Source organism: Meriones unguiculatus, chromosome 4 (genome assembly GCF_030254825.1).
Source record: "Meriones unguiculatus strain TT.TT164.6M chromosome 4, Bangor_MerUng_6.1, whole genome shotgun sequence".
Classification (NCBI taxonomy): domain Eukaryota; kingdom Metazoa; phylum Chordata; class Mammalia; order Rodentia; family Muridae; genus Meriones; species Meriones unguiculatus.
The window spans coordinates 23,527,025-23,553,816 of NC_083352.1; the positions used below are offsets into that span (position 1 = coordinate 23,527,025).

General features: G+C 39.1%; 1 protein-coding gene across 15 annotated transcripts in view; it reads right to left on the reverse strand.

Annotated features, from left to right (window-relative positions):
- Nucleotides 1-290: 290 nt before the first annotated feature.
- Nrg1 (neuregulin 1) overlaps nt 291-26,792 on the reverse strand; it is a 1,043,775-nt gene continuing 1,017,273 nt past the window's right edge. For 5 of the 15 annotated variants that reach the window (XM_060381586.1, XM_060381584.1, XM_021639209.2 and 2 more), the window contains 6 exons: nt 21,396-21,419; nt 16,847-16,949; nt 15,251-15,377; nt 12,979-13,109; nt 11,981-12,187; nt 291-9,399 (listed from right to left, as the gene is read on the reverse strand). In XM_060381586.1, coding sequence (XP_060237569.1) covers nt 8,745-9,399; nt 11,981-12,187; nt 12,979-13,109; nt 15,251-15,377; nt 16,847-16,949; nt 21,396-21,419 — 1,247 coding nt within the window. In that variant the 3' untranslated portion in view covers nt 291-8,744. Of the gene's footprint in view, nt 9,400-9,767; nt 9,910-11,976; nt 12,188-12,978; nt 13,110-15,250; nt 15,378-16,846; nt 16,950-21,395; nt 21,420-26,792 lie in introns of those variants that run through there. The other 10 variants (XM_060381585.1, XM_060381587.1, XM_060381582.1 and 7 more) reach the window with 5 other exon arrangements.

Here is a 26,792-nt window from a genome sequence, read left to right on the forward strand (position 1 = left end):
CACTAAACAAGACTTAATAAAAACAGGAGCTTCCTCCTCAATTCCTTCTCTGTCCTAACAAACTAAAGGACTAAATTCTCCCATGCTTCCTGAATATATCTTCCCTCTCTACTGCCTGCTACTCTGTCCTTTTAGCAGAGGACAGGCCATTGTGTTCTGAGACTTTCACAGATAACGGCATCTTGCTGGCACTAGATAATGTTTTGGCTTTATTATATTTATTCTCACAATTTACTGTAATTATGACAATTGATTGATTGCAGCTTTCTATTCACGGCATCCATACAAAGTTTTATTTGAAATGACTTTATTTTAGTTAAAATGCAGTCAATCAAAAACAATATGCAAATAATAATACAAGAAGAGGCACATGGCAATCATGTGAAGTTGGTATGCCAATGACTGAAATTTGACAACATCAGTGAGGTGTGCTTCGGAAACAGAAAACTCACAAGATTGGAATGAACAATGATGGCGGGAGACAAGCTAGAGCCATCTTATAAAATCAGACTGTGAAGGGTCTCTTAGTTCAGGCTGAGGAGTTTAGTCCATGGGGAGCCATGGTTTAACCAGCAGTCTAGCCTGCTAAGTTGTGGGACTTAGGATTCACCATCAGAACATGAAAGATGGCCCAGGGGAGCAGATGAAGCAGGCCAGTCAGGGTGCTGGAGATCCTGTGGCAGAAGATGAGAGCAAGAAATGAAGGAAGAAGCAAAGTTATGGAGAAGATGGAATGACTTGACGACATTGGATCTGTCACCCATTGGATATGAAGAAGACATACAATAATGTTCTAGTGTGGTTTCTAGTCTGTGGATGTCAAGTGCCTCTACTAACAAGTGTGGGGATATTTCCCGACAGCTGTTGTTTCTTTGATTATAACTGATGATGTTTTAACCTGAGCGAAACCCTGAATCTCCGTGTCAACGCCTTCACAGGAAGAAAGCGATCCCCTCACTCCTAATTCTGTTTAGACACCCAAATCCTTGCAGAGTGCTCTCCTTATTGACTGGTGGAGCTATTATCCTTTCATGTGTGAGTCTGTGCCCTAGTAACACCACCAGGCCTAAAACTTTCCCAAGGGCCTACTGCAGAAGGTGTCTTAGTACAAGAATGTTACCTTGAATCCTCTTTAAATTCAAACTTCTCTCTATTTTGATCAAGGTATGAAGGTTGTATAGTTTTATGACTTGAGTTTTCAGTGGACACATACTACGTGAACATCTTTATGAGGAACAGCATGGGATTTTGATATGTGTGTACCATCTGTGATGATCAAGCAACATAAGCAGCGTGTTTGTGTTTTGCAGTCAGTCAAGGGAGATACTGGGGAGAGTATGGGGGAGGGGAGCTGGGGCTGTGCAGGGATTCCTGTGTGAGTAAGAAGCAACAGCTCACAACCAGAGGGGTGGGTGTGGTGAACAGAGACATGAACTGTCACGTGCAGGGCTAACTCTCCTCCTCAGCCTCTGTGGAGGAGAGAGGTTGGGACCTAAGTTGTTGGATACCTTACTAGCTAAAAATGGCTGTCCCAATGAAGCCTCTTTCAAGAAAAGGATAAAAAGCTTACTTCAGGCTCCACTCTAAGGGACCACGGGAATCTGGACAGCCACAGCAGTGGAAATTTCCCGGCAGAGATTACCTGGCAGAGATCTAGAGAGCTTAGGAGACTCTCACTTTAGAAGGAAAGTCAGTGACAACCAATGTCTGCTCAATTCATGATGCTAGTGAATAGAGGCACGAAGTGTCTACCTAAAAGATTCTTCTTTAAAAACAAGAAAATATTTCTTTGCATTGTTTTTTTTTTTTTTTTGGTGATATACTAGAGTTCATAATTGTTCTCAATAAAAAAAGTTTCACTTAAAGAGAAGAATACACATGAACAATTATGTCAGACTCCACTGATATTAACAACGCTTATTTGCAAGTGTGATGATGGATATCATGAGCATAAATCAACTTTTGCAGGACCAAGTTGTTAAAGACTGAATTCAAATAGCTTAAGTCTATCTATTATGAATTGGATCATATAAACGAGAAAAGATTCTCACTTTAAGCATGGAGTAAAGAATAAGTTGAAACTTAAGGAATGGTTGGACATTTAATGGGGTGGGCATGGGCAGCCACAAAGACATGTGAGTTTGGTTTTAATCTGAGACTTTATTTCCCTAGTTTTGTCACCCTGGTGACCTTGGCTAGGATAATACTGTTTCAAAGAAATAGTCTACCTGTGAACATTATCCATTCAAATTAAGGCTGATGGGTGAATATAGATCAGTTGTTCTGTGGGGTTAAGAGAAGTTTTTGATTGTTCTAGTTTTGTCACCCTGGAGAACTTGGAGTTTGAAGGTAGCACAATGAGCCATGTTTCATTGATTTTCCGTGAACTTATATCCAGAGATGCTCATAATCTGTTAAAAATTAATGAACAGACATGGAATAACATGTCTATGATTTCATATTATTACACAAGAAGTCAACTAGTTATAAAATACACTAAGATTTTAGTTTCTAAAACTGTTCCGTTAAGTGTTAGTTGGTGATGCTGCGCCTCAACATACATTGACATGGGATTGGTGAAATGGTTTATCTGGTCAGCTCATGCAATATAGTCTACTTGATTTGGAACAGAGAAACTTAAATCTCCAAACTTAAGGATCTGGAGTAGGAGTAAAGGAAGCCATATGAATGCCGACTAAGAAATAGACATTTTCTAGTTTCCTTTCTAGTTTCCAGTTAAACCTCACAGAACCACAGTCCCATTAGTAAGGAGGGCAACAGGAGAAACCTGCCCAAGTTCATAAAGTTTTAGTCTTAGGGACATTATTCTTACCACAAAGCCCTCTTCTTTTATTAGAATTTGCCACCTACACATCAAAATTGCAAGTTCATTTCCATGGCTATACTTGCATTTTCTTAGAAAGCTGAGGTTAAGGACCAGGTATGGAGTTGTTCTATGAAGCAAACAGGGTTCCAGATTTTCTGAAAACCAAAGGCAGGAAGGCTCATTTCTCCAAAATAACAGCTGATTTTGATATAACTCACATTATGTTAACAGATCTGCTCACTGAATGTAGGCCAGTGCCAGGGGAGGAACTGAAAGGGTCTTAACAACATTCTCTAACTCAGTAGATACATTACTTTGAGAATGAGTTCTAACTTCTCTTGGCCTAAATCGTCACCATTTTTTTTTCCTGGCATGAAGCAAATAAAAAACATGCAGGGTATTTTTAGTCATAAACTGTGTAAAATATTATCTAGTCTTTTGACTCTTTACATGTGAGTAGATTTATACATAAGGCATTAAAGATGGTTAATTTTTTTTAGCCTTTTTGGAACATTGGTTAATAGGCAGAGTTATCTTTTCCACCATAAATTTCTGTTCCTGTAAGTCCATTTGAAAGAGGAAGTTTAGAAAAGGCTGGGTTGAACTGTCATTCCACTCTCTCCCATTCTTTTTATAAAAAGGTCATGATATTTTATAGTAACAAAATCCTTTAGCTATTGTAGATATGCTTTTAAGTTCAAGCACAGTTTAAGAAAACCAATAACTAACCAGAGAGGGGCAGAAGCTGCAGGATGAGGATGTCAGTAAGTCCTGCAGGTGTCCAGAGCGTGTACTTCCCTCTTGAACAACTCCTTCCACTGTACAATACTCAGCTTCCTAATCCAACAGAAACGTTTTCCCTTCACAGGTACAAAGCTCCCTGTTTCTACCAAATTAATCTTTTGAAGTAATAGTCTCTGAAAATTGTTTTTTAATGTACCAGTTTTGGGAAAAGTATCCAGAGAAAGAGAGAGAGAGAGAGAGCAACATGATGTTAAGATCAACTGATGCTCCATTCCTTTTAGTATCTTAAGTGTTTAGATTGCAGCCCAGCTTGACTTATTCCCAAGTCAATTCCTGACATTAAGTCCTTTGATGATTCATCACTGGAGCAGAGAAGAGAAATTTTCTGCAGACTGGTTGGGAAAAACAGATGTCTTCCTAGTTTGCAGACCTGGCCTATATTTCTCACCCAAGAGTCAAACACCCAAGAGAATAATAGTAATGATCTACACTCTTATTTGACTAAAAGTTATTTTACATTTTTCTACACTACCTTTCTTCAATACTCTTCTGAAGCTAACTTACTGACATTGTTGTTGACAGCTTTTAGTATGGGGTGGGCAAATCTACGGTATAAACTGAGGAGACAGTCCCATGTTCTTCACCTTCTGACATGATGCTTGGCCTTTCAGCTGAGTGACGAGTGGGAAGATTCATTCGCTCTGTGGCTTCAGAATTTCTTAAGTCTCCTGAACATCTAGACTGCTTGGAAATGATGTTAAATGGCACTATTGTGAGTTACTGAGAATTGTGTCTACATGTGAAGGTGAACTTTGATGGAAAAAATCTCAGGTTATTCTCAAACTCCAAAGCATGAAAACTTATTACACATTCTTTAAATGCTCTCCATCTGTCTGAGATAATGAGTAGAATGCTCAAGATATATAAAAATTACACACAAAATATCTATTTGTTAAAATATGGCTTCATAAGGTTAATTTTAATAAAAAAAGCACTATCGTCATTCTATGATGAGTCTTAGAATGTGAGGAATATTTCGTGCATAGGCCCCTCCCTGAGCAGTACTTTGGGCATCAGTTTGATTTGTATTATCGGTAGAGTGAGGAGCATAAAATCATTGCTCCTTAGCCTTCTTATACAATGGTGTGCATGAAGGGAAATAAATTTAAAGACATTGTAGGGGAGTTCAGCATAGATGTCTTTGAAGCTACTGTGGCCATTGAACCATTTGAAACATGATAGTTTTTTTCTTCTTCCCCTTTTATGATTGCATAGGATTGGCACATAGTCATTGCCACTAATCTAAGTAAGTGTCTTGGTGTCACTGCAGAATGTATCAACCATCAGGATCCAGAAAGTTATGCAGTGTTTCCCTCTGCTGTCTTTGTGAATAGAAGTTTGGTGGCTATGGAATGGAGCCTCCTATTGCATATGTGATTCCTACAGCAAGGAGTGAGGTGGTAAACAGAGTCAGGAGGAAGGCGACTCAGGGATGGGCAATGTGGCAAAAGCAACACAAACAAGATGTTCATGGGGTCCATGAAGCACAGTCCTAGATAGCATAGCTGTCATGGCAAGATGAAAAGTGCTGCTCTAACAGACTCCTGTGGTAGTCTGCCGAGCAGCACGCCCACGTCTCCACAGAGTAGCATTTTTTATTGCAGTATGACTTTCTTGGAAAATGAACAAAACTTTAAATAAATCACAATTACTTATTGCTTAATATTTGAGATAATAAATTCTTTAGTTATCAGTACCTCATGGCCTTCAAATGTGCATTCTTCAAATAGTTTCAATTACATATATATTCTTTCTCCTGAACAATAAATTATTCTTTAAAAATGGAAAAAGAAAAGGTACATAATTTTAAAGTAAAGGAAAAAAACATATATTTTAAACATTTGTTTTAAACTTATATGAAAACAATTCTCTATGTTAGATGCTTAAATATAAATAATAAAGGACATTATGTTATTTACAATGTTATACAGTAAGTTTAGAGAGTAAAAACTAACATTAACTCATAAAGACAGTAAATGACTTAAGGAAACATCCAAGTACTATACAATGTGTATTTACAAAAGAATATATAATAGAAATGGTGATGTGTGGCCATTTCCTTTTGTCTGCATTCCTCCATAGTGTTTCAGGGATTTTAGTGGATGGAAATCTCTGCAGCTGCTGGAATGCAGCCAGGACTAAAAGGGAAGGCCAGATCTTCCTTATCACTACTTGGAGCCATATATCATCAACCTCAGGCCAAAAGAGAAATAGATACAGAGAAAGTTACCCTGGATAGACTCTACCTATATTGACAGTCACACAGAAACAGGAAAGAGATGGCATATTGCTGCTTGAGATACATTCTCTCTTACACGGAGGACCATTTTGTGAAAGCAGAAGGCTGTCCACCAGGCACTCTTGAGGGTAGGAGGATGAAAGGATGGGAAAGCAGGACAGAAAACAAATCTTGAGTAAGTACAAACGGAGTTTGGTGTCAATTATACCCCGCTGTGTAACTCGTGGTAGTTTTGATTTCAGACCCAGGAAACACAGTTGTTATTAAATTCTGAGTAGTTTGTACTCCCTTAAAATGCACGGCATCTTCCCATGTGCCAGGACCACAGGTGTGCATCCCATTGCTACAGCTCTGCCCAGATTTATAAACAGGATGGTTGAGAGAGAGGCCCGGCAGTGAAGCATTGTAGAGCGTCCCTAGAAACATAAATCTAGAGGCTACAACAGGTTGCCCTGAGCAGCCAAGTGACTCTTCTCAATGAAGCTTTCTTGTCAGGGGAAAAAGGCTTTCTCAACCAATATGACAAAGTATGGGTTGCCAGATAAAGCACAGAAGAAAAACAATCATATATATTTGCAATTTGAAAATTTATAGAGCTTCTCATGCCAGCAAAATGCTGCTTTTTTTTTTTTTTTTTTTTTTCTTAATTGCTCTTATCAGGGTAGTCTTTTCCTGAAGGGAATTTCTTAATACCCTGGTGATGAACAAATCTGGAACTGAATTTTTAGGGTTTTAAAATAACAATAGGGAAATGTTGTTATTGAATGAGAGGCGAGTCAAAGCCTTCAAAGTCAATGTTAAGCAACTTAAAGAAGCTTGGTGGCTTTTTTCCCCCATGGTGAGCTGACCACCGTCTGTAGCACTGGGAAGGCAGTGCAAGGCTTTTCACCAGCAGGCACTCCTCTACGTGGGCTCAAACGCAAATGGGGACAACAGTCTGAGCACAGAGAAACTGTCCTGAGAACAACGGCAAGAAACATGAGACATCAAATAGTGACTTCAAGGGCCTCTTAAAACATGGAGGAAGAACAGCTGACGTGTGGCCAGCCTGCAGTCTTCCTCTAAGACCCAGTCCAGTGTTATTACTTCCCTTGACTTAGAACAAAGATGTGGTAAAGGAAACAGATTCTGTTCAACTGAGAACAAGAATCAATAATTGCCACTGGCACGGTCAATCCCCTGTGCAACTGTTTTCCATTTTGCTGTGTAATTCCTACTTAGAAACTCAGAAAGTTCCAGTCCTGATTGACAGATAACAGGCAGGGAATACAAAGGGTGCTGAGGGGTTATTCCTCCTCCCCCACGCTTTGTTTCCCCCTCCCTGTATTAGCAGTTGTTCAAATATTAAATCTTTATGCGTTCACTGACTTTACAATCACAAGGGCACATATAAAATTTAAAGCAATCTTAGTTCTGCTTCTGAGACAGTATGGGAAAAATTACTTAGAGAGGAGGAATGGAAGAGACAGGCTGTTGATGGAGAGAGATCAGTCCACAGGTTGGGGGGGGTCACTTCTGCAAGAAAAGGTGCAATCTTCTCAACGCTTTTGACAATCCCTAGTGAGGCATCACCGGGGAAAGTTCTTATTAATCACAAATCACATGCACATTGGCCATTCCTGGCAAAAAAAAAAAATATTCATGCATAGTTATGACTCAGTCAAGGCCATGTTGCACACAAGAGAAACATAAAGGGAAGAAAGGAGGGGTCAACCAAACATGAAGATGTCAACTGGGTAAGACAGCTGCTTTCCCCTTGTGACTTCTACACACTCACTTCTTCTAAACATTCTACCAGGGGAACATTTTCCTGCAATGGCCAGTCACCGCTATGCACCACAGGCACATTGTACTCTATAAGTGGTTAGGACAGACGATGGAGTGTACTCTTGGGGCTGAGGCTTCATGACACAAAGTCCCTCTTCTGGAGCCAAGAAGAGGGCACAACCAGTCAGTTAAAAGAAATACGTAAGAAACGATTGCACCTTTAGCAGCTGTGGTTGATTGGTCAACAGATGAGCTGTTGGATCATTCCCCGTGAAGAGAAAGGAAAACTGAGTCTTTTCTAAGTTGATAGATTTATCCTGATAGCAAGCCAAAACCCATTCTCTAAGCTGTACTCGAAGCTGTTACTCTTTGTCAAGAACAACAATAATTAAAAAGTTAAAACTAAAGTCAATGGTAGCTCCTTTTAGCAAGAGCAAGCTGTCTTCTGATTAATAATATAGTTTGTTTTAAAAATCACAGTATTACTTTCTTCCTAATATTTAACATTACTTAGCGCAGTTTCCTGGTATATGTAATAGTAGCATGCTGTTGGGTCTACTATTATCTCAGAGCCCAATGAAGCAAACCTTTGGCTGACAGAGTAGAGAGAACTCATTTCATATTGGGAAAGCAAAGAAAACTTCATACAGAGTAGAAGAGTATTTGGATGGATGTGCCATTTCAAGACAGTACTGGTTGGGGGGGTACTGGAAGCAAAGAGAGGGACAGCTGCTAGCCTTGCAAATCATACATCCAGTCAACATCAGAATGCAATGCACAAGAAGCCAGCAAAAACTGAATATGTGGGAGGTTTTGCTGAAATACTGTGAAAATGCAATCACTGTAACTGTATAAAACTTGCTCTCGACATAACATAACATAAAGGCACCATTGATATCTTTCTCGTTTTTTTGAAATATTGTAAAAAATTGCTACATATGGCACATAACACATTTTTACATACATATATTTAATTTATAAAAGTTTTTTTCTTCCTGTTTTCTATTTGCAGAACTGCTAAAATAAAATAAATTGTTTAATTTAAGGTGAAATACTTTATTATATAAAATAAAGTTTTACAGGTGAATCTATGTGTTTATTTAGGTTTTATACAGCAATAGGGTCTTGGTTTGCAATTACACTAGACAGCCTGGCCTGTAATTCTTCCTGTGTGGAGAAGCGGCCTGCTGGGTTAGTCCTGCTATCAGCCAGACGGAAGGCAGGGGCTGCCTCAAGACTGGCTGCCAGGGGGTTCTGTATGCCCAGGAAAGGTGTGTCTTCACCGACTCTTTCATCTTCTGTTTCACTCTCTGAGTTAGTGCTCACAGAACTTGTGTTGCTGTCCATTTCCAATCTATTGGCAATGTGGCCATTGGGCTTGGTTCTTTTGGGCCGCCGGCTGTTGGTGAGTTTCTTAAGAGGCTCTTGAACTGGCTCATACTCCTGGGTCGTTTCATACTCCTCATCCTCCACTATCCTCAATGGGCTAGGGGGGAGGCTGGTACTCTGATGTGCAGGGTTGTGATGAAAGGAGTTGAGTTGCTGGGGGTGGTGATCATACTTCTTCTCCCGTAGCCTTGGTGGCGTCACAAGAAGCAGAGGCCTCTCTTCTTCCACAAATGGGCTGACTGCCATGGAGGGCATGGACACCGTCATGCTGGACACAGGTGGAGACATTTCCGAAGGGGGCGATTTAGGGGAGCTTGGCGTGTGGAAATCTACAGGTGACATACGAGCCGGGGTGGTCATGGCTGATACATACCTGTATGAGCACAGAATACCCCACATGAGTGTGGTGGAATTAAGAGGGCATGGATCAGGGAAGGGTGGGGGACAGAGTTCACTACGGGATATAGTCAGAGAATAGTCATCATTGAATACTTAAGTTTTACACTAAGGAGTTCGTCACCCTTGGATCCTATCATTATAAAGCCAAGAGTTTCCTTAGAGGAATCATGCAAAGATTGGCTAAATCATCTAGCTCATTAAAGCTTTTGAGAGTTTCTGTCTCATCATGAATGTACACAAAAGCACGTGAGCCAAGAAAAGAGGGCTCCCAAGAACCTCTCAGTTTATAAAGACCAAGGCTTGGGGACTTAGAAGGGAAAGAAGTATTCTTAAATACTATACCTTCCTAAAGGCCAAGGGGTCTTAGAGAATGAAGCCCAAATGGGGAATGGAAGAGGATCTAAGATGAGTTGCTGACAGCTGGATCTGCATGCATTTGGATCTGTAAGCCTTGTTTCTCCTTAGCTCAGCTATAAGGTTATGTCTTATGAAAAAAAAAAGCATAGCAACTTAAAGATTTATTCCTGACAACAGTGTAATACATTTGTGTGCTTTTAAATTGAAATTTTCATGAAATGCTACTAGCCAACATTCAACTTGCAACCGTCCATTTCAGGGTGCAGTACATCCAAAGGCAAGCCTGAGAGGAACCACAATTTGGTTTCATGTCACCACAGTGTACACTGACTCCAATCTCCCATCTGTCTCTCATCCAAACCCCAACACTTTATTATCTTTTGGCTTTCTTTCAGGAATACTTGCAAAGATCCTCACAAGTACCTAGTGAGCTTCTGGGCATACACAAGGGTTGGCTGTACAAGGGTAGCTCATGCCATGCTATGTTGGAAAATGCCACCATTACAGTCCAGACACTGGGTGCCCGTTTTGCAGCACTGTGCCTTCCCTAGATCAGGAAGGCCTTTCCTCTGGGCTGAGTCTGAGTCAGATTCCTCAGCTTTTGATAATGGTGCTAGCAGCACACAGCACTGAATGACTCTTTCTGACACTGACATTCACAGTCTAATTTGATGTGACCTGTGATGACACAGGATATAGGGAGGAGGAAGTCTATTCATTCTCCCACTTTCCCATGATTTATGGTGCTATACAAGTGAGACCCACCTGGTTTAAACTGGGAAAAAGTGTCTCAGAATTTGAAACATTTGGGGCTCAAGTCTGGAGATACCTTTTGAGGGTATCTAAATTAGACACACTGAGAAATACTAAGCACAGTTCATCCAACACATACAAGTGATTTATGCCACCCCCACCCCCCCACACCCCATGCTCTTTCAGTTCAAGACTGTTTTATAATTCTAGGTAGTATGTAGGTGATACCTGGATGCCTGCTTTAGCAGACTGAACCTTCAAAGACAAGCCATGATAATGAAGAGAAACTTCACCCTACTGTCTCTGCATGTTTTAAAGGGGATGACTTTAATAGGAAAAAAATATAATTACATGAGTTTGATCCTCTAAGCCATTTTTAGACTATACTCTTCCACAGATGTGTTATAAAGAGCATAGTAACTTCAAAAATTCTATCCTGTTCTGAAGCTGCTTTGGGAACAAGGGTAAAGCCCCCAATGGGTTCTTTGCTGTACATTCAGGTCCATAATTGAAAAGTTCTTTGGAATTATATCCATCCGTGTAACTGCAAAAATACTTAAGGATTTGGCACTATATTGACCCATTAGTCAATGGAAAGAGACTAGACTGAGATAACAATGAAAAAAATAAATAAACTGGATTGGAAAATCAACAGGTAAAGGCTTGCAGATGGGCTAAAAAGTCAGCTGGCCATGGCTTTGTTTTAGTACAGGTGGAAATGGATAAAGAGTTCAATATTCCCTTTTAGTCCTTCTTCCAGCTTGCTTTTTTCTAGTCTTTACTTTGCCTTTATCATTACTTCTCCAACACAAACTTGATTTCCCCCCAAAAGGAAATACAAACATTCTGGAATACATGGTAATATTGGAGGCATATCTGCTGTGACATTCACCTATAAGATCTGGCAAGCTCATCACACAAGACCTTTATTTATCCATCACTTGTTGGGTTTTCATAAAAGGGATGCAAAGGCGGTGGAACATAAAGTGGCGTTTCCTCATGACCATTAGCAATGACAGAGCCCTTGACTTGATTTAACTGAGGCGAGAGGTAGGTCTACTAGTGCCTGAGAACACAAGGGCAGATCAACCATTGAGGTAGACGATGGACAACTGGCTGATCGGAATTAGATGAGGGTCCTTAAAATGTTACACCTGAAGAAAGTAAGACCCCAGTGAGTCTGAACTTATGGTCAGGTCTGAGAACTCCAAGTCAGTTGTACCTTGCACATCATATTACTCCCGCTCTTTAGGAGTTGGTTGCCTTTCAGCCACTGGGATGATGGTTGAAGAAGAGATTAGCCAAATAAGAGGATGGCTTCATCAACTAGGAGCATGACACCCCTTATGTAAGGATGCATTTCTTTAGGTGAGACTGCAGGTGCTCATGGGATTCTCTCACTGAGTGAGTGTCTCCTTCACGATAGCTTTGCACTTAGGTTTTACCTTTCACTATGAGGAGAGTCTCGGTAGGAGTCAGGGGTTTCTCTGGCATGCCTGAGGAAGCTGTTACACTCTCGAGGGCCTCCCAGGCCATGAAGACGTCCTCGTGGGCCCCCAGCTGGGCTGCTGTGCCTACTGTTTTCTACTGATGACATCATGATCACGGAGTGGCTTTCTGAAATGATGCTTTCTGTGTGCCCATTACTCCAGCTGTGTAGAGGGGAAATGTAAGAGGCAGTGAGATAGATTGGCTTATTTATATGCAAAAATGGCAAAGAACAAAAGTGAATCTAGCAAGTATTTCAAGTCATTGATACATCAGTAGCCCAGAATTGATGTAAAAATCTTTACTGTAAAAAGAATCTTGATTCAGATTGGATTTGGAAACACATAGTTTATCATTTGTTCATTCAATCCATAAATATTCATATAATGCCACTGTGTAGCAAGTACTAATGTGGGCTCACTGTGCTTGAGTGTCTTGGGCTAACCAAAGGCAAAGCTGTGTGTTTTATGTCTGGAAGTCTATGGCTGTACGTGGTAGAGTGAGCGCAGCCAGCCTGACATCACCAGAGCATCTAAGAACTGAGTGGTCAGCTACGCAGCCATTTCCAGGGAGCATTTCCTAGGGCGGTCTATGCTTTAGAAACAAATTTCTAAGTATCACACGGAATTTAGACAGATGTTTTTCCCCCACAGCGAGTAGCAATTCAGTGGGTAGCTGAGCACAAATCAATGCAATTTCTGCACTGAGGAATAGCAAACCTACAAGGTAATTATCATTAACCACTTTCTATTGTTTTTAATGGAAACCTTAGGCTTATTAGGCTTACAATGTAAAAACAGTTAATATCCAAAATCTATCAGTGTTCAAAGTCAGTACATTATACTGCTTTTAACTGTCTTCTTGGCTGCTTGTTAGGAATTGGTACAAAAAGGCAAGGAACAAAGGTATTTATTCTTAGGAAAATGTTTCCCTCTGAAACATTTTCCCCTCATACCTGTGACTAGGAGTCTGGGTGACAGTTGTGGAGTGATGAGCTGTGGAAGTGTAATGACTGGTGGAAAAGGATGTCTCCACTTCTCTTTCAACAACGTGCTCACTGGAGATGACGTTTTTAGATACATATTGCTGAATAAACAAAGAGACACAACTTGAAAGATCATGTAAGTCAAATACATATGCCCTAGCTTCTTTCTCTCAGATGACCAGATAGCAGACTGTTTTCTGGCCATTCTGGCTTTGAGGATGGATACATGGAGTAAATAAAACCCTTTCTCAATATTTGCACAATATAGGTCCCAAAACTTCAACTTCATTTCTCTCATATTCTATTGAGGACAGAAATGTCACAAATATTCATTCCGATATTATTTTTGTGCCCACTTTTCTAGGTCAAGAAGACTAACTGATATCTGAGTGCAACAAAATGGACACATAGTCTGATTTATTTCAAATTTCAAGTCACTAGAAAAAAAAATGTGAACTTTGGTATTTTAGACCCTTCTCTTTGAAGTTCATAATGCCATATGAAATTGTCATATATCAATATGTGTTAGCATAACATGGTAGCTATTGTTTCCTGCTGACAGCGAGGTGCTTTGTTGTAAAAGTGTAGGTGCCATTTGTATTTGTATAAATCTAAGTGAAATCCGCTAAGCTACAGAAAGGGACTAGAAGGAGATATGTGATGAGTAGACTAGGGCCCTTTAGAGTCTGTTGAGATGTGGACTCTAAAAAACTGGATCTTCAGGGAAGGCCCTAAATGCACAACTTGAATTTTATAGGCTGGCTCTTTCTATTTACAGGAACATTCTCCCTTCTGGATCTTCCTGGATCTACTCCAGACAGGGCAGCCTTACCAGGCTGGCCTTGAACTCGCAGAGAGCCACCTACCTCTGCCTCCCTAAGTGCTGAGATTATAGGTATGTGCCACCACACCCTGCTTCCCATTCAAGTAGAGGTGTTGAACCCAGTGGATCTATTGAATATGCTATTTAACAATTCTTATGCACTCAATAAGTGTGCTCGACTAAATACTTTATGCAGACTATTTTAGTAAAGTAAGAATTATTTTTAGGCCTCTTATAATTAAGAAATAAGGTTGAGAGGAGTTATTTGTGCTACAACTGCAATCCAAACAGTCATGGTCCTGTTGCTGTTACATATTATATTGTATATGATTATATCACATTATATATATTAATATCACATTACATATAATATATGCATTATATTATATAATATACATTAAATGTTATAGTTAATGTTGGTACTTGGAGAGCATCTCCAATCTTGGCCTTGGAGAGCATTCTAAATAACCCCACTATTGGGAGGAGAACAAAAGCTCCCTATTAGCCCTTGGTATAATGTTCTTCCAACATTCTACCAAAAGTTATTAGACTTGGGGATATGGTAGTAACCATCAGCTCCAGACTTGAATCTATGACCCATTTTCTCCACCCAAGACAGACCTTCTCTTATCAGATGGAAAAATGGTATTACTAATTTCAACTTTATCTATTAAGAAAGCTACACATTCCAAGGGAAGAATGGGGATTGTGCTGGAACACAAAGAACAACATTTCAGAATCGAAGAGGTTTGGGAAAAGCTCTGGTCATGGTCTCTTAACGTGAAAGGTCTAGATGATATGCAAACAGTCTCACAGAGTAGTGTCAAATTTAGAAGCAAAGTGTATGGAACAATAAGAACAAAATAATTGAATAGTTAAGTGCATTTCATCTAGAGGGCATGATCTCACATACAAGGAGCCGGGGAATAAACAAGTTTTACATTCTCCTATCTTTGTTCCTTAATGGTGAGATGTTTTCCACCTTTTCATGCCCCAATTTCTTCTTTTGGAAATCAGAATCAGAAAATCATATGTACAATGAAGGGTCCCTAGTAAAAATACTCCAAAGCCCTTTGCTTGATTTGCTATGAATCAGTTGTGTACTGGAGTATTCCTTATGATTCTGGTTTTATTATTTATCATTTATGCTGTTTTTCCTTCTTGCTATAGCCTCTCTGCAAAATAAACCGAGCATTACCCCAAAGTTCTAAATGACACAAAAAAAAAAAAAGAAAACTATGCTACTATAACACCAGATCCATTTTAAAATAGCTTTAATTATTTTCCCCCGGCAAAAACCTTGGATTTCTGGCAGCCCCTGTGATGAAGGGCAGAAGGGGAAAGCCTAAGCTTAGAAACACCAACTTCAGGGTGCCTGAGCAGCAAGGAAACGCATTTTCAGTGGGGCAGTCAACGTACGTTCACCAGCTGCACGTTCTCTGGTTGTGGGTTTGGATGGTGAGGCCCATTGGCTATGTTCGCCATGTTGTTCCGTTCTGATCGAAGGCTCTGCCGAAGCCGGTCATGAAGTTTTTGCCGCTGTTTCCTGGATACGGCAAGAGAAGCATATGTTTGTGCCCATTGCTACTTTTTGTTTGTTTATTGATTTATTTTTGCTACAGCCAAATCTTTATTCTGTTAATGCTAATGAGTAACTTGAGGCAGTCAGCTGGTGGTGATAATGAGGAAAGGGAAGTATGTGTAACTCTATCTCTGAATTAGCAGCATCACATTTCCTTAGAAAGTAGGTTTTAATAGTAGATGGAATTCTTATAGAAATGTAGCTGTTGTACTGATGAAGAATTTTAAAAAGGAATAAAAAAATGAAAATATGTTAGAATTTGGCTAAACTCTCAATATTCTTGCTCATTATATCTTTGTCTGAGTCATAGAGGTAGCTATCAGTCTAATTTTTTACTATGGAATTGATAAGGCTGATTCCATTTATAAATTTTCCTAAGGATTTAAGAAAATTAACTTAGCTTTTTATTTGTACATTTGCCACAGTGACTGTGTGTGCAAATCACCTGCATATCAGTGGAATATTTTGGCAACACATTTTGGCATTACAGTTGGCATTATAACAAGAGTTTACACTTGCAATGCTTTCTGCAGACGAGGCAGTAAATATTCAAATTTGAATCTAATAAGACTAATGATGCCAATTCCGTGGGAGCTTTGTGTCTGTTACGCAGTCCTTACAGCATGTTGAATCTTGCAGTGCTGTGCAAACACAATCCACGCTGTAGATTTTGTTGCAAAAATGCATGTTACCACTGTTTTCTCATGTAACATTCAGAACAATTCATTCCTATGACTAGTTTTGACCAGAAGAACATTATGTCATCAGATAGAAAACAAACAAAACTCTATTAATTGAGAACTATATTTTGACTTGAAGAAATCCTCAATTGAGAGAAATGCAAAGGAACCAGCTGTCCTCCATTGTGTGTGCTGACACGGACACGTATAGAAGGCCAAGTGTAATAACTACACATCCTTAAGAATTTCTCTTTAACTTTTTTCAAGAAAACTTGGCCTGCTTCTCCTTCCACAAAAATTCCTTTCTACACTGCACATTTATAAAACATACATGTTGGAAACACAATGGAATCATATTAACTCTCGAAAAGAAGCAAACACTCTGTTTCTTAAATATCATCAAATGCTTCTCTTCCTTCTTAAGTTTCTGGGTTCAATGGACTTATCCCCAGGTATACCTTTGACATTTACACTCTTACTATGCAGTGCCTGTGTGGAACTCTGATTCTACAGCAGCCTGTCCCTCTGAGCCTTTATCCATTTACAGAGCCCTGGGCACTGAGAAATTTATTTAGTTGCACACAAACAGGCAAAGGTCCACAAAGTCTATTACTCAGTTGGGAACCTCAGGATGTACGTTCCTACACTCCTTTTCTCTCCAAGCCTTGGGCATGGGACCTGGTGCTTCACAGCCTTGCCTGCCTAAGCTCCTTCTACTCTGAGGGAAGTGGACAGAGTCGAGGGAACGTTTACTTGGTTTTGCAGTAGGCCACCACACACATGATGCCGACCACCAGCAGGGCGATACAGATGCCAGTAATTGTCAGCACTCTCTTCTGGTAGAGTTCCTCCGCTTCTGGAAAGGGGCGAGAGCAAATGTCACTAACGTCATCTACTGTCACGGGGGCTTACAACTGAACAGTTGGCATGCTTCATGACATTACCGTTGTCTGCAAGACAGTCAACACGTTTACACACTTGAGGTACAGTATGTTCTGTGCTATACTTTGAGCATAAATGGCAAGCTAGCTAGGGCCATTGAAAGTAAAAATATTTTATGATTCCTAATTACAAGCTTTAATTCTATATGATATTAAACTAGAACATCATAAACATTCATTACAAAATAACTGATTAAAGCTGTACCAATGTTATTCTTTTATTAAATATCTTATTAAAATTCTCTTGCAAAGACAACCGGAATCAGTATTTATAAAAAGAGCTAAGACTGACAGCAGGGAGAACCTCTATTCTTCCTCCATTCACTACCCTCCACCCCATTCCTCTTTCCACATCCCTTAAGTTTCTATGTCATCGCCTCATATCCAGTGGTCTTTACAAAGAGACATTTCTACATTTAACATCATTTAAGTAAGAGCTATTTGCGAACATGAACTTGGCTTGTAGTTAGGAAGTAAATTAAGGCAACAGCCCCACAGTTTAAAGTAAATGAAACAGAAGAAATAGTACACTGTGAAGGAAGAGGGAGCTGTGCCAGAGGACACCCAACGTGGTGAGTAGGACACTGTTGGGTCACATGGGAGGTTTGCTCTTTGGAGGAAAATGGTTGTTACTCTATTAGTAGAAGTTGGAGAAACAATTTGTATTAAGCCCATCATTAACACAAATGATGTATACTTTGGCCTAAGTTACATATTCCCATATCAGGCAACTTGACTATTCTAAGAAGGTGCATGCTCTGAGAGCTGAACTGTAGGTACCACTCTGCTCAAGATGCAGCAGGTCTGTAATTGGTGGAAACTTTTCTAATTGAGAATGAGTGCCTTTGGAGGATGGCTTGGTTTTATACAAAGGTGAACGGGGTTGTTAGCAAAAGTTGCAGAGTTTCTTGGAATGCTGATCACTTAGCAGCTGAGCTCCCAATAATCTAGTTGCATGTATGGGAAGATCTTCACAGTTCGCCCAGTGCACATTGTGAATGGCTTGTTGCCACTGGGCAAGAACTGGAGAACACTGAACAAACAGAGAGTCCTTATCCAGGCACCAACATCAATGTCTCCAACTTCAGAAGCTATACTTTTCTCTTCATTCAGAGAGGGCAGGTCACAGGAAGTTTTCTTAAAAAATGATTAAGTGAATTTTAATTTCTATCAAATAAAGGATCTTATCATGAGCATAAACATTTCCTACAAGCCGAGTCCATGGTAATCAAGTCCCAGTTGACAGGTCAAGAGCATTGTCAAATCAAATTAATAGAGCACTGATCATTAAGAGGAGAATAGAAGTCAGTGGGTAAAAGACCACAACGCTGAAGAGATTATACAAAAATAAACAGAAAGGGTTGGAGGTGGAGAGGGAAAACAAACCAAGAGGACAAACAGATGGAAAGAATGACAGAGAGCAAGAAAGTCAAGTACAAGGGGAAAACAAGGTTAAAAGTTAGGGAGCCATCTGGAGTCCCTGGCACAGCATGCCTGATGTTAAGGGAGGAAAAAAAAATAAAGAAAGCAATGAAAACCAGACGGAGGAGATGCTTGGGAGAGGGGAGGAAAAGGTGGGAAGGGGTGTCCCATACAGCATAACTGCTAACCTGGGCTAGCTGTGACATGGAAGCCATGATTAGAAAGCGAAGCAGTTGGTGCATTGCGGTGCCACAGTATGCAGGAGACATACAGTTGGTGTCATGGAGTTTGTGTGTTTGTGTGTGCCCTGCAGATGTCTAACACTAGCACGAACCGGGGGGCTTATGAGTTCATTGCTCGTATCTGTTCTTCACCCACAGACAATGACCTGTAGCCTCCCTCCCGATATCCTAAATGTTTTTTAGAATGTCTGTTGAAGAAGCACACTCTTATCTCACTGCTCTTGCTTCCCAGGGCGTCTTCCCTTCACAATAGCACAAGCTGATTACAAAATGGAGCATTAACGCTGTCGTGAAGAAATGACAGGGACTGCATTCTCCTTTTGTTTAATGTACTTCTTTCTTTAAAAGTGGTGAGACTTGACATGGCTGCAGCTGAGAGGCGGAATGCTTGCCTGGAATGTATGAGATCTTGAGTTTGGTTTCGCAAATGGATGAGGGAAAAGGAAGGCTCTTGGTTGCAGCTTTTCACTGACACCCTCACATGCTTACCTTTGAAAGAGCTAGGAAACGGTTCCTGAAAACTTCAAAAAATGGGAGCATAGAGAAGGACTGACATGAACATTGGGGTCATCAGGGGTTGACTCCCAGACTCTCAGGGATTCCTGTAACAAGCTCTCTTTCAGCAGCTGTTGAGTAGGAAGGAACAGACTGAGCTGGACCAGTGAATCGCTCACATCTGGTGATCAGCCCATTCTTACTGCTTGTCAGTAAAGCAATTATTTCGGGGCTCAGGAAAGAGAGCTCAGGAAAGGACAGAACAGCTCATGGAAGCCAGCTTAAGGCAGGGAACACAATCACAGGGATTAAATTCTATGTTCACATCAGTGAAAATTACAATTTTCTTGCCTAAATTTCTTCTTGATTTTTTTTTTCATGATTTTGCTGCATCAGGTCAACTCTACAATATGAATGTTAAAGGAAAAAAAAAATCTTTGACAAACAGCATGTTCCTTTAACCTATTGTTCTTCTCATGTATTTTTTTTTTAATTACTTTTTTTTTTTTTTTTCCTAGCATGACTGTATCCACAGGGCAAGAGCAAATCAAAGCAAGTACTAAAAATCAGCCCAGAGGTCTGGCCTGTCTCCGTGAGTGGAAATGCTCCAAGTCTCTCTGATTTGGCTGGATGGACCATGGTGAGTCACATCAAACACATTCTCATTCTGATGTGTCCAGGAGAAAAGACAGAGTCCTTCTTGCTCTCTTGTTTTTAAATGACCCTTAAGGTCAGGAGTTATTTCAGGATATAATGGACTGGCTTTCCACTCTGGGAAGCCTTGGAGATGTGTGAATGACAGCACATGGCTCGTATGAACTGTGGGAGGAGCCGAGGGAGCAGTTACATAGCTGAACTACATGACTCCACTGTTCAGAATTAGAAATAGTAGAGTCTATAGTCAGGCTGTAAAAGCTCCGAGTGGGGAAATTATGCTAGTGATAAAGGTAATTCTGAGGGTTTGGCTATTGGCTTTCCGAAGGAAAGGCTAGAACTGTGAGATTTCCAACAGAGGGATCCTTCCTATGAGGAAGGAAGAATCTCCAAGAGTAATGTCAATGACCTCTTTGTGTTCTTGGGATTTTTTTTTAATACCAAAAAAAGCCCATCCACATAAATATGAGCTTTTTTTTAATTTTTAAATTTTTATTTTCTTGGCGGGATGGCAATTAAGCTTCTCCCCTTGTACCTGGGGGAGCTGCCTACTGTCTCATGTGTCATCAATTAGGTTTCTGAGTAGATGATGTTTTCAGTCAAAAGGAAACAGCAGCTGTGGGACGCCCTTGCTGCATGTCGCCAAGCTAGTTGCAATAGGAGAAATTTTTTAATCAGGACATGATGCTGTTGACATAAGACCCTGTTCTAGGATGTTAGGTAGCTTTCATAAAGAGCCTGGCGATCAGGGAAGGTAGCAATCTCCTGCTCTCTCTCCAAGACCAGCCATTTTCTTTCTTTCCTTCCTTTAGAATGAAGGATCTTTTGGAATATACCTACATTTCATTTGCCTTTGGGAGCTTCTAATTTTTTTTGTGTGTGTGACACTTTCTTATATGATGGCTTATCTGAGTAATCTTAACCTTAGTGATGATTCCATCAGCACTGGAATGCCCACCTATAATAATATCAACTGCTTTTTATTTCCCTGCTTATAAACAAATGAAGTTGACTGGAGTCATACTTGAGTATCTTCAAGAAATCTGAGCGATTCAAATCCTTGCATATAAGACTATTGTGATGTAATACACTTCTATGGTACCATGTTAAAGAGATGAATTTTATGTTGTATGTGAAACCCCCATCAGGCTATCTTTTATGTGAATGTATTTAAAACTTTTTGCCCTCTGGTCTCTGGTTTGATTTCTCCTGTAGCCTATGCACCACTCCAACTTACCCCAGCTTTTAAGTAACAGCATGGTCCAATCAATGAGTCACACAATGTGGGGTCTATGACAAGTTGCAGCAGGAGGGAGATTTTAATCTCTAAGTGAAGTTAGGCTTGGAAATTTAAAATCTGCTGCACTCCATATTTCCACAAACTAGTCATAGATTGAAAGCAGAGAAACCAATGTTATAGCTGTATGATCCCTTCTAAAGAAAAAGGAAATTAGTTAGGAACTGAAAAGTAAGAGCAGGAAGGGCAAAAAAGTTCAGTTCAGAGGCTCTACAATCTGCAGGCTAAAAGGAATGATGATTGGTCCATACCCATAAATTCAATCCCAAGATGCTCTGCCAATGCAGAAAGTTGACAAAATAAAAAAAAAAGAAAAAAAAGAAAGGAAAAAAGTTTCAGAAAAGAGCAATACACCGCACTCCAAAACCAATTACACATGACTACGACAGCTCTCCATGCGTGCACACTGAACAGGACAGGCTGTGAGTATTAAGGAAGCATGCTCAGGAATGCCCAAGCCCACCAGTGAGGCATGAAAGCACCAACCAGGGGCTTAGTAACCTTTCAAAGCGTCTACCGAGGGAGGTTAGGAGCTGAACCATCCTCGACCCATCATTCAAGATCAGAAGGTTTTCATAACCAGAAAAAAGCATTTGTAATGAAGTTCTAAGGGGGTTTTCATTGTTGTTTTTATTTTCTTATTTTAAACTAAAGGCATCAAGTAGCAGAGACAGAAATAGAAGCCAAGAAAACAGTAATTTGGCTTGAAATTTTTATCATATTGGATTTACTTTTCCTTGCTGGTAGGTGGTTATACTTTAGTATTAGTTTTAAAGTTGAACCTCTATTACTTAATGTTCCACTTCCTTCACTACATACAAAACTTCTACCCAGAAATAGGAGAAAGCTTGTTCCCAGTTCTTTATATAATTTCTGTGTAGTATTGGACAACTTGAAACCTCAGCATATTTTGTTTGTTTGTTTGTTGTTTGGTCTTTTTTGTTTTTAAGTTGCAAAAAAAAATCAAGTGTGTATGTGGAAATAGAGTTTCTTAGTCCTTTCACCTTGCTTTAATTTACTACTTTTTCAGACTATTAGTTACAGGTAACTAGACCAGCTCTTCCCAGTGCTGAGCTCCAGTGGGCACAGGTGCCAGCGAAATCTCTGCCCCATCTAGGGAAGGGGATTGAACAGTGCAATCTCATGCCCAGCATCCCCTAAGCTCTCTACAAAGCCTGCACAGGTTAAAATGATGAGGCAAAGAAAAAAATCTCCAGGAGTGATACTTTTCCTTCTTAGAACAATAACTGATAGTCAAGTTTCATCAGGTGGCAGCTTAGGCTTTCCATTTATGAGTACAATATAGAGAGGATGAAGGGAGGGAAGGATCAGAAACTGAAATCCGTATATATATATTTTTCCTTAACGGATTTTGGACATACCAGGGATGTCCACTAATAAATACAATGAGAGAGCTCTAAAGCTTGTCATTTCTGATGGAGGGATGTAGCTTCTACAAATACACATCAGGGCATGGAGAAAGTAGGCCTTAAAGAGATGACACAAGTGGAAAGCTCATCCTGGCTCAGATCCTGCCTCTCCCACTTACCTGTTTAGTAACTTTGGTCAAGTTTATCTCTTACTGAGCAAATTCATGACATACAGGCTCACTGGAGACCCTATGGAATGAACCATTGTGACTAAATCAGAGGATTTAGTGTTCTGGGGAACAGACATATCTGGAGATATCTTGCAGGACAATCAGTGCACTCAGGGTTACACTGAGTAATTTTATGCAGGGAAATTCTGAATGCTCCTAAAATCTAACAAAACAATAGACTTGAAGATTTTGTAGCCACTCAAGAAATGATGCTTCCCAAATAAAATATATATCACAAAAATGGGAGGCATGACCTATAAAGACTTCTGATTTGGGTCTAGTATGATCCCACAAGTAATCTGAATTTTTCATTAATTAAGAGCCAGAAGCCTTAGGGTTAATTCAGTTGTAGAAGATATTCATAATAATATAATCTATTCAAATACAAATGAAGTCCTTTGCCTCTGTGCAGTTTGTCAGACTGACATATTTTTCCCATTTGCTTTTTCATATAAACTTTGAAGCATCAGTGTGAAAAACTTCAGTTTTAAAGGAAACTGACAACAAACTTTCTTCCTCATTTTTTTTTTTTTAAACAATGCAATGGTGCAATATTCTTTCTAGAGGCTTCTCTGTCTCTTGCCTTTTCCTCCTAAAAGTTACTTATAATTTAAGGGTTAAAATCAAGACAAATCTATATTTAAAAAAAAATCCTTTCTCAAGAATGATTCCATGCCTTTGTGAACACTCCTAATGATTTGTATTAGTTGCATAGAAAGCTTGGTTAAGTCTTCAATAAAATTAGTAGCATGCCCATGCATACACATTACTGCATTTACGGTTTTATAGGAAAGCCTGGGAGCCTAACTATAATGTCATTTCAAGGGAAGTCATTCATATCAGGCAGCTCCCATTTTGAATAATTCAATGGGAAATTGGTACTTAAAATGGGAATCTCTTTTGGCTGTGAGCCCTAACAAGGAAACAAGCAGAGGACACATGCATCCATCATCCTAGAGCCAGAGCAAAGATGCTCTCACTTATTTTTACTGTTGGTAGCTCCATCTCTTTCATGTTACATCCAACAAAAGAAGCAGGATATGCAGACTAACTGTTCATTATGTAAAGAAATTCTTTCTACGTGCTCTATTTAATCTAAAGCTGGTGTTAGCTTATTATGTCGCACGTGGGTCTACTGAACTTCTGGCTAGCCACTACGTTCTTCAAATTCAATTAATAATTCACGAACACAAAGGTTACTGTAAACAATTGAGTTTCCTTTTCTACATGTGATTTCCTGCCAGGACCATAGCAATATAAAAAATTAATTTAAATCTAAGAGTCTCCAGAAACTATTAAATATTGACTTGCTAATCCTTTGTGTTAGGATTTTATAATTGCTTGGTGAAAACTGATTAACCTGGAGGTTAATTTAAATTTTCAGCTGTATTAGAGAGAAGAGCAATAAAATAACTCTCTTTCATCAAAATTATATAGGCATTGCAGTTATGGTTTCTGTCCAATTTTCACAGCATTCAGGGTGTTATTTTTAACATCTTTGGGATTGTTTATGCAAATAATCTCTAAGACATGCAGGTGTGATTTTCTGTATCTCTGGACTTTTCTAAAGTGGTCTACTAAGGGCAATTCTAAAAATCATGAATTTAGTGTTGTGACTTTAATTTCAGACTTACCTTTACAAATGTAGGTGCTTTTATTTTTTTCACAACCTGCATTGTTACTGAACCCTTTTGCTTATTCCCCAGTTTCCATGAGAAGAATAGTAGACACACACACACACACACACACACACACACACACACACACACAGCAAAACCTTAAACTCAGTTGAAATTTATGACGATTCCATCAAATGTGGAGTGTTCTTTATTCTAATGTTGGCAAGATACAATGTTTGTTAAGTACATTGTCTTAACAGTTTCTTAAAACATTTAGAAGTCAATGAAATAACCTATGTGCTAATAAACTATGACTCAAAAGTACTTTTAAGGCTAAGTTTTCTTATTTTGAGAATATGCCTCAAGTTCTCAATGCTCACTTTCAAAACATTCTATAATGTGAGCTGTTCTATGTTTACGATTTGCGAGCTTCTCCAGGACTTACTTGCCCCATGATGCCTCTATGTGCTGGAGGTGTGAATGTATATTCTCTTTTCCTCCACAAATTCTACATGTGAGTGTGGGCTCTCTGCACATACAGGGTAGTGATCAAAATATCACAACCTTGTTATCTAGGAATTACACTATAATAGGTCAGATTTAAGGCTGACTAAAGTGGATGATATTTTCCTAGGAAATTTATATGTTAGATTGAAAGAAATGGCTGTCACAAAGCATACCACTTTCTTTCATAATTTAAATCAGCATTTATAGGTCAATCAATATTCTATGAGATATGTTAATCAGAATGACTGTTTAATCTTAATACTTTGAAATATTATATATTCTCCTTTGAATGCTATTCTTCAACTGTTAGTATGGTTTGGTAAGTTTTAAATCTTTGTTCGAGGCAGGAGTCTATATTCTTCTTAAAATCTGTTTATATTCTCTTAGACAGTGTGTCTATAAACAAACAATTACATTTTCTAGTGACCTCGTGGGATTAGCCTCTAAATTTCCTTTCAGCATTCACTGTTACTTGAACACAATAACAAAATCTATTTCCCTGTCTTCCTATCTTCTATCAGAGATACAAACAGAAAACTTCAGACACAGAGATCAGAAGATGAACCTTGGGCAAGGTTCTGGAAAATGGTGTCTGATTGGAAATGCTTGCTCCTCCAGACATGTGGCATTAATAATGCAGCCATTACATACTGGCCTCATCATTGAACTTCCTATCCATCCTGGTTAAATCAAGTTAAACTCGAATGCTGATTTCCTGCATGTCTTCCAAAAGTGTCACTGAATGCTTACTAAAAAAATTATTTAAGGAGCCCATCCTACACTTCAGACAGAGTGGTTATTTTTAAATGTCAAGTAAAAAGGAAAATGGCTAAAGAGCGAATGAGAATATTTTTGTTTGTTACCAGTGGTTGAGTTAACTAAGCTACTGTTCTGAAAAAAAATGCAATTTTTAATGCTTGCCTTTATCTAATGACCCAACTTTCCCCTCAATGTAGCTATCTGATACCTTGTATAGAAGAAGTTATCTCTTTTAATTGAATTTTAAATATGGGTTTATACCTATTTTATCACATGGGCATGCTAAATCTGTGCTATTTAAATACAAGTACACAATTCAAAAAGTATCTTTAACTCATTAAATACAATACTATTTTCCCTTTTATTTCTACATTCCATCCGCTCTACTTAAAAAAAAAAAACTATATCTATGGAGAGAAACTTCATGTCTGCTAAATGCTATTATTTAAATATTTGTTAATACAGTTATTATATTTCAAAATTTGTCATTGCCAATTTGCCAGCTTTTAACAAAGGATAATTATGGCTTATGGAACAATCTTTGATAACCTAGTTTATACACGACTGTAAGTATCATCTCACTAATTACATGACTATTATTCTGATAACATCTGTGGATCTTTGCAATTTTTTTTTTTTTTTTGAGAAAAGGTCTCACTATGCATCTCTGGCTCACCTCTAATTCACAGGCTGATCAGCCTCTGCCCCTCAAGTGTTGACATCTATGGCAAATAGCATAAATTTAATTATCACATGAATCAGAAACAAGGGCAAATCTCCAATTCTTTTGGACACCTAGATGATCAGCTTGTGTGATTATTTTTAATGTATTAAGAATTTAAACTGCAGTGATCTACGTAAAATGCTTCTGATGATAGGGTTGACATACAGTCTGATGCTAACATTTGTCAATAAAGATGTAGTGGAATACAAGCTGGTCCATCAGTTTATTTATTGTCTATGACTGTCTTCACGCTACAAGCATGGGTTTTAATGGTAACATCATCACCACAAACCTTAAAATGTTTTATATCTAAACATTTATAGGAAAAATTTACCAACTCTGTGATCTAAATGGTTAAATGGGATATAAGCAAATATAGTCTTCTGAAGGTTTTGGAACCGAAACACAGTCAACCCAGTTCACGGGAGAAGGTCAAACA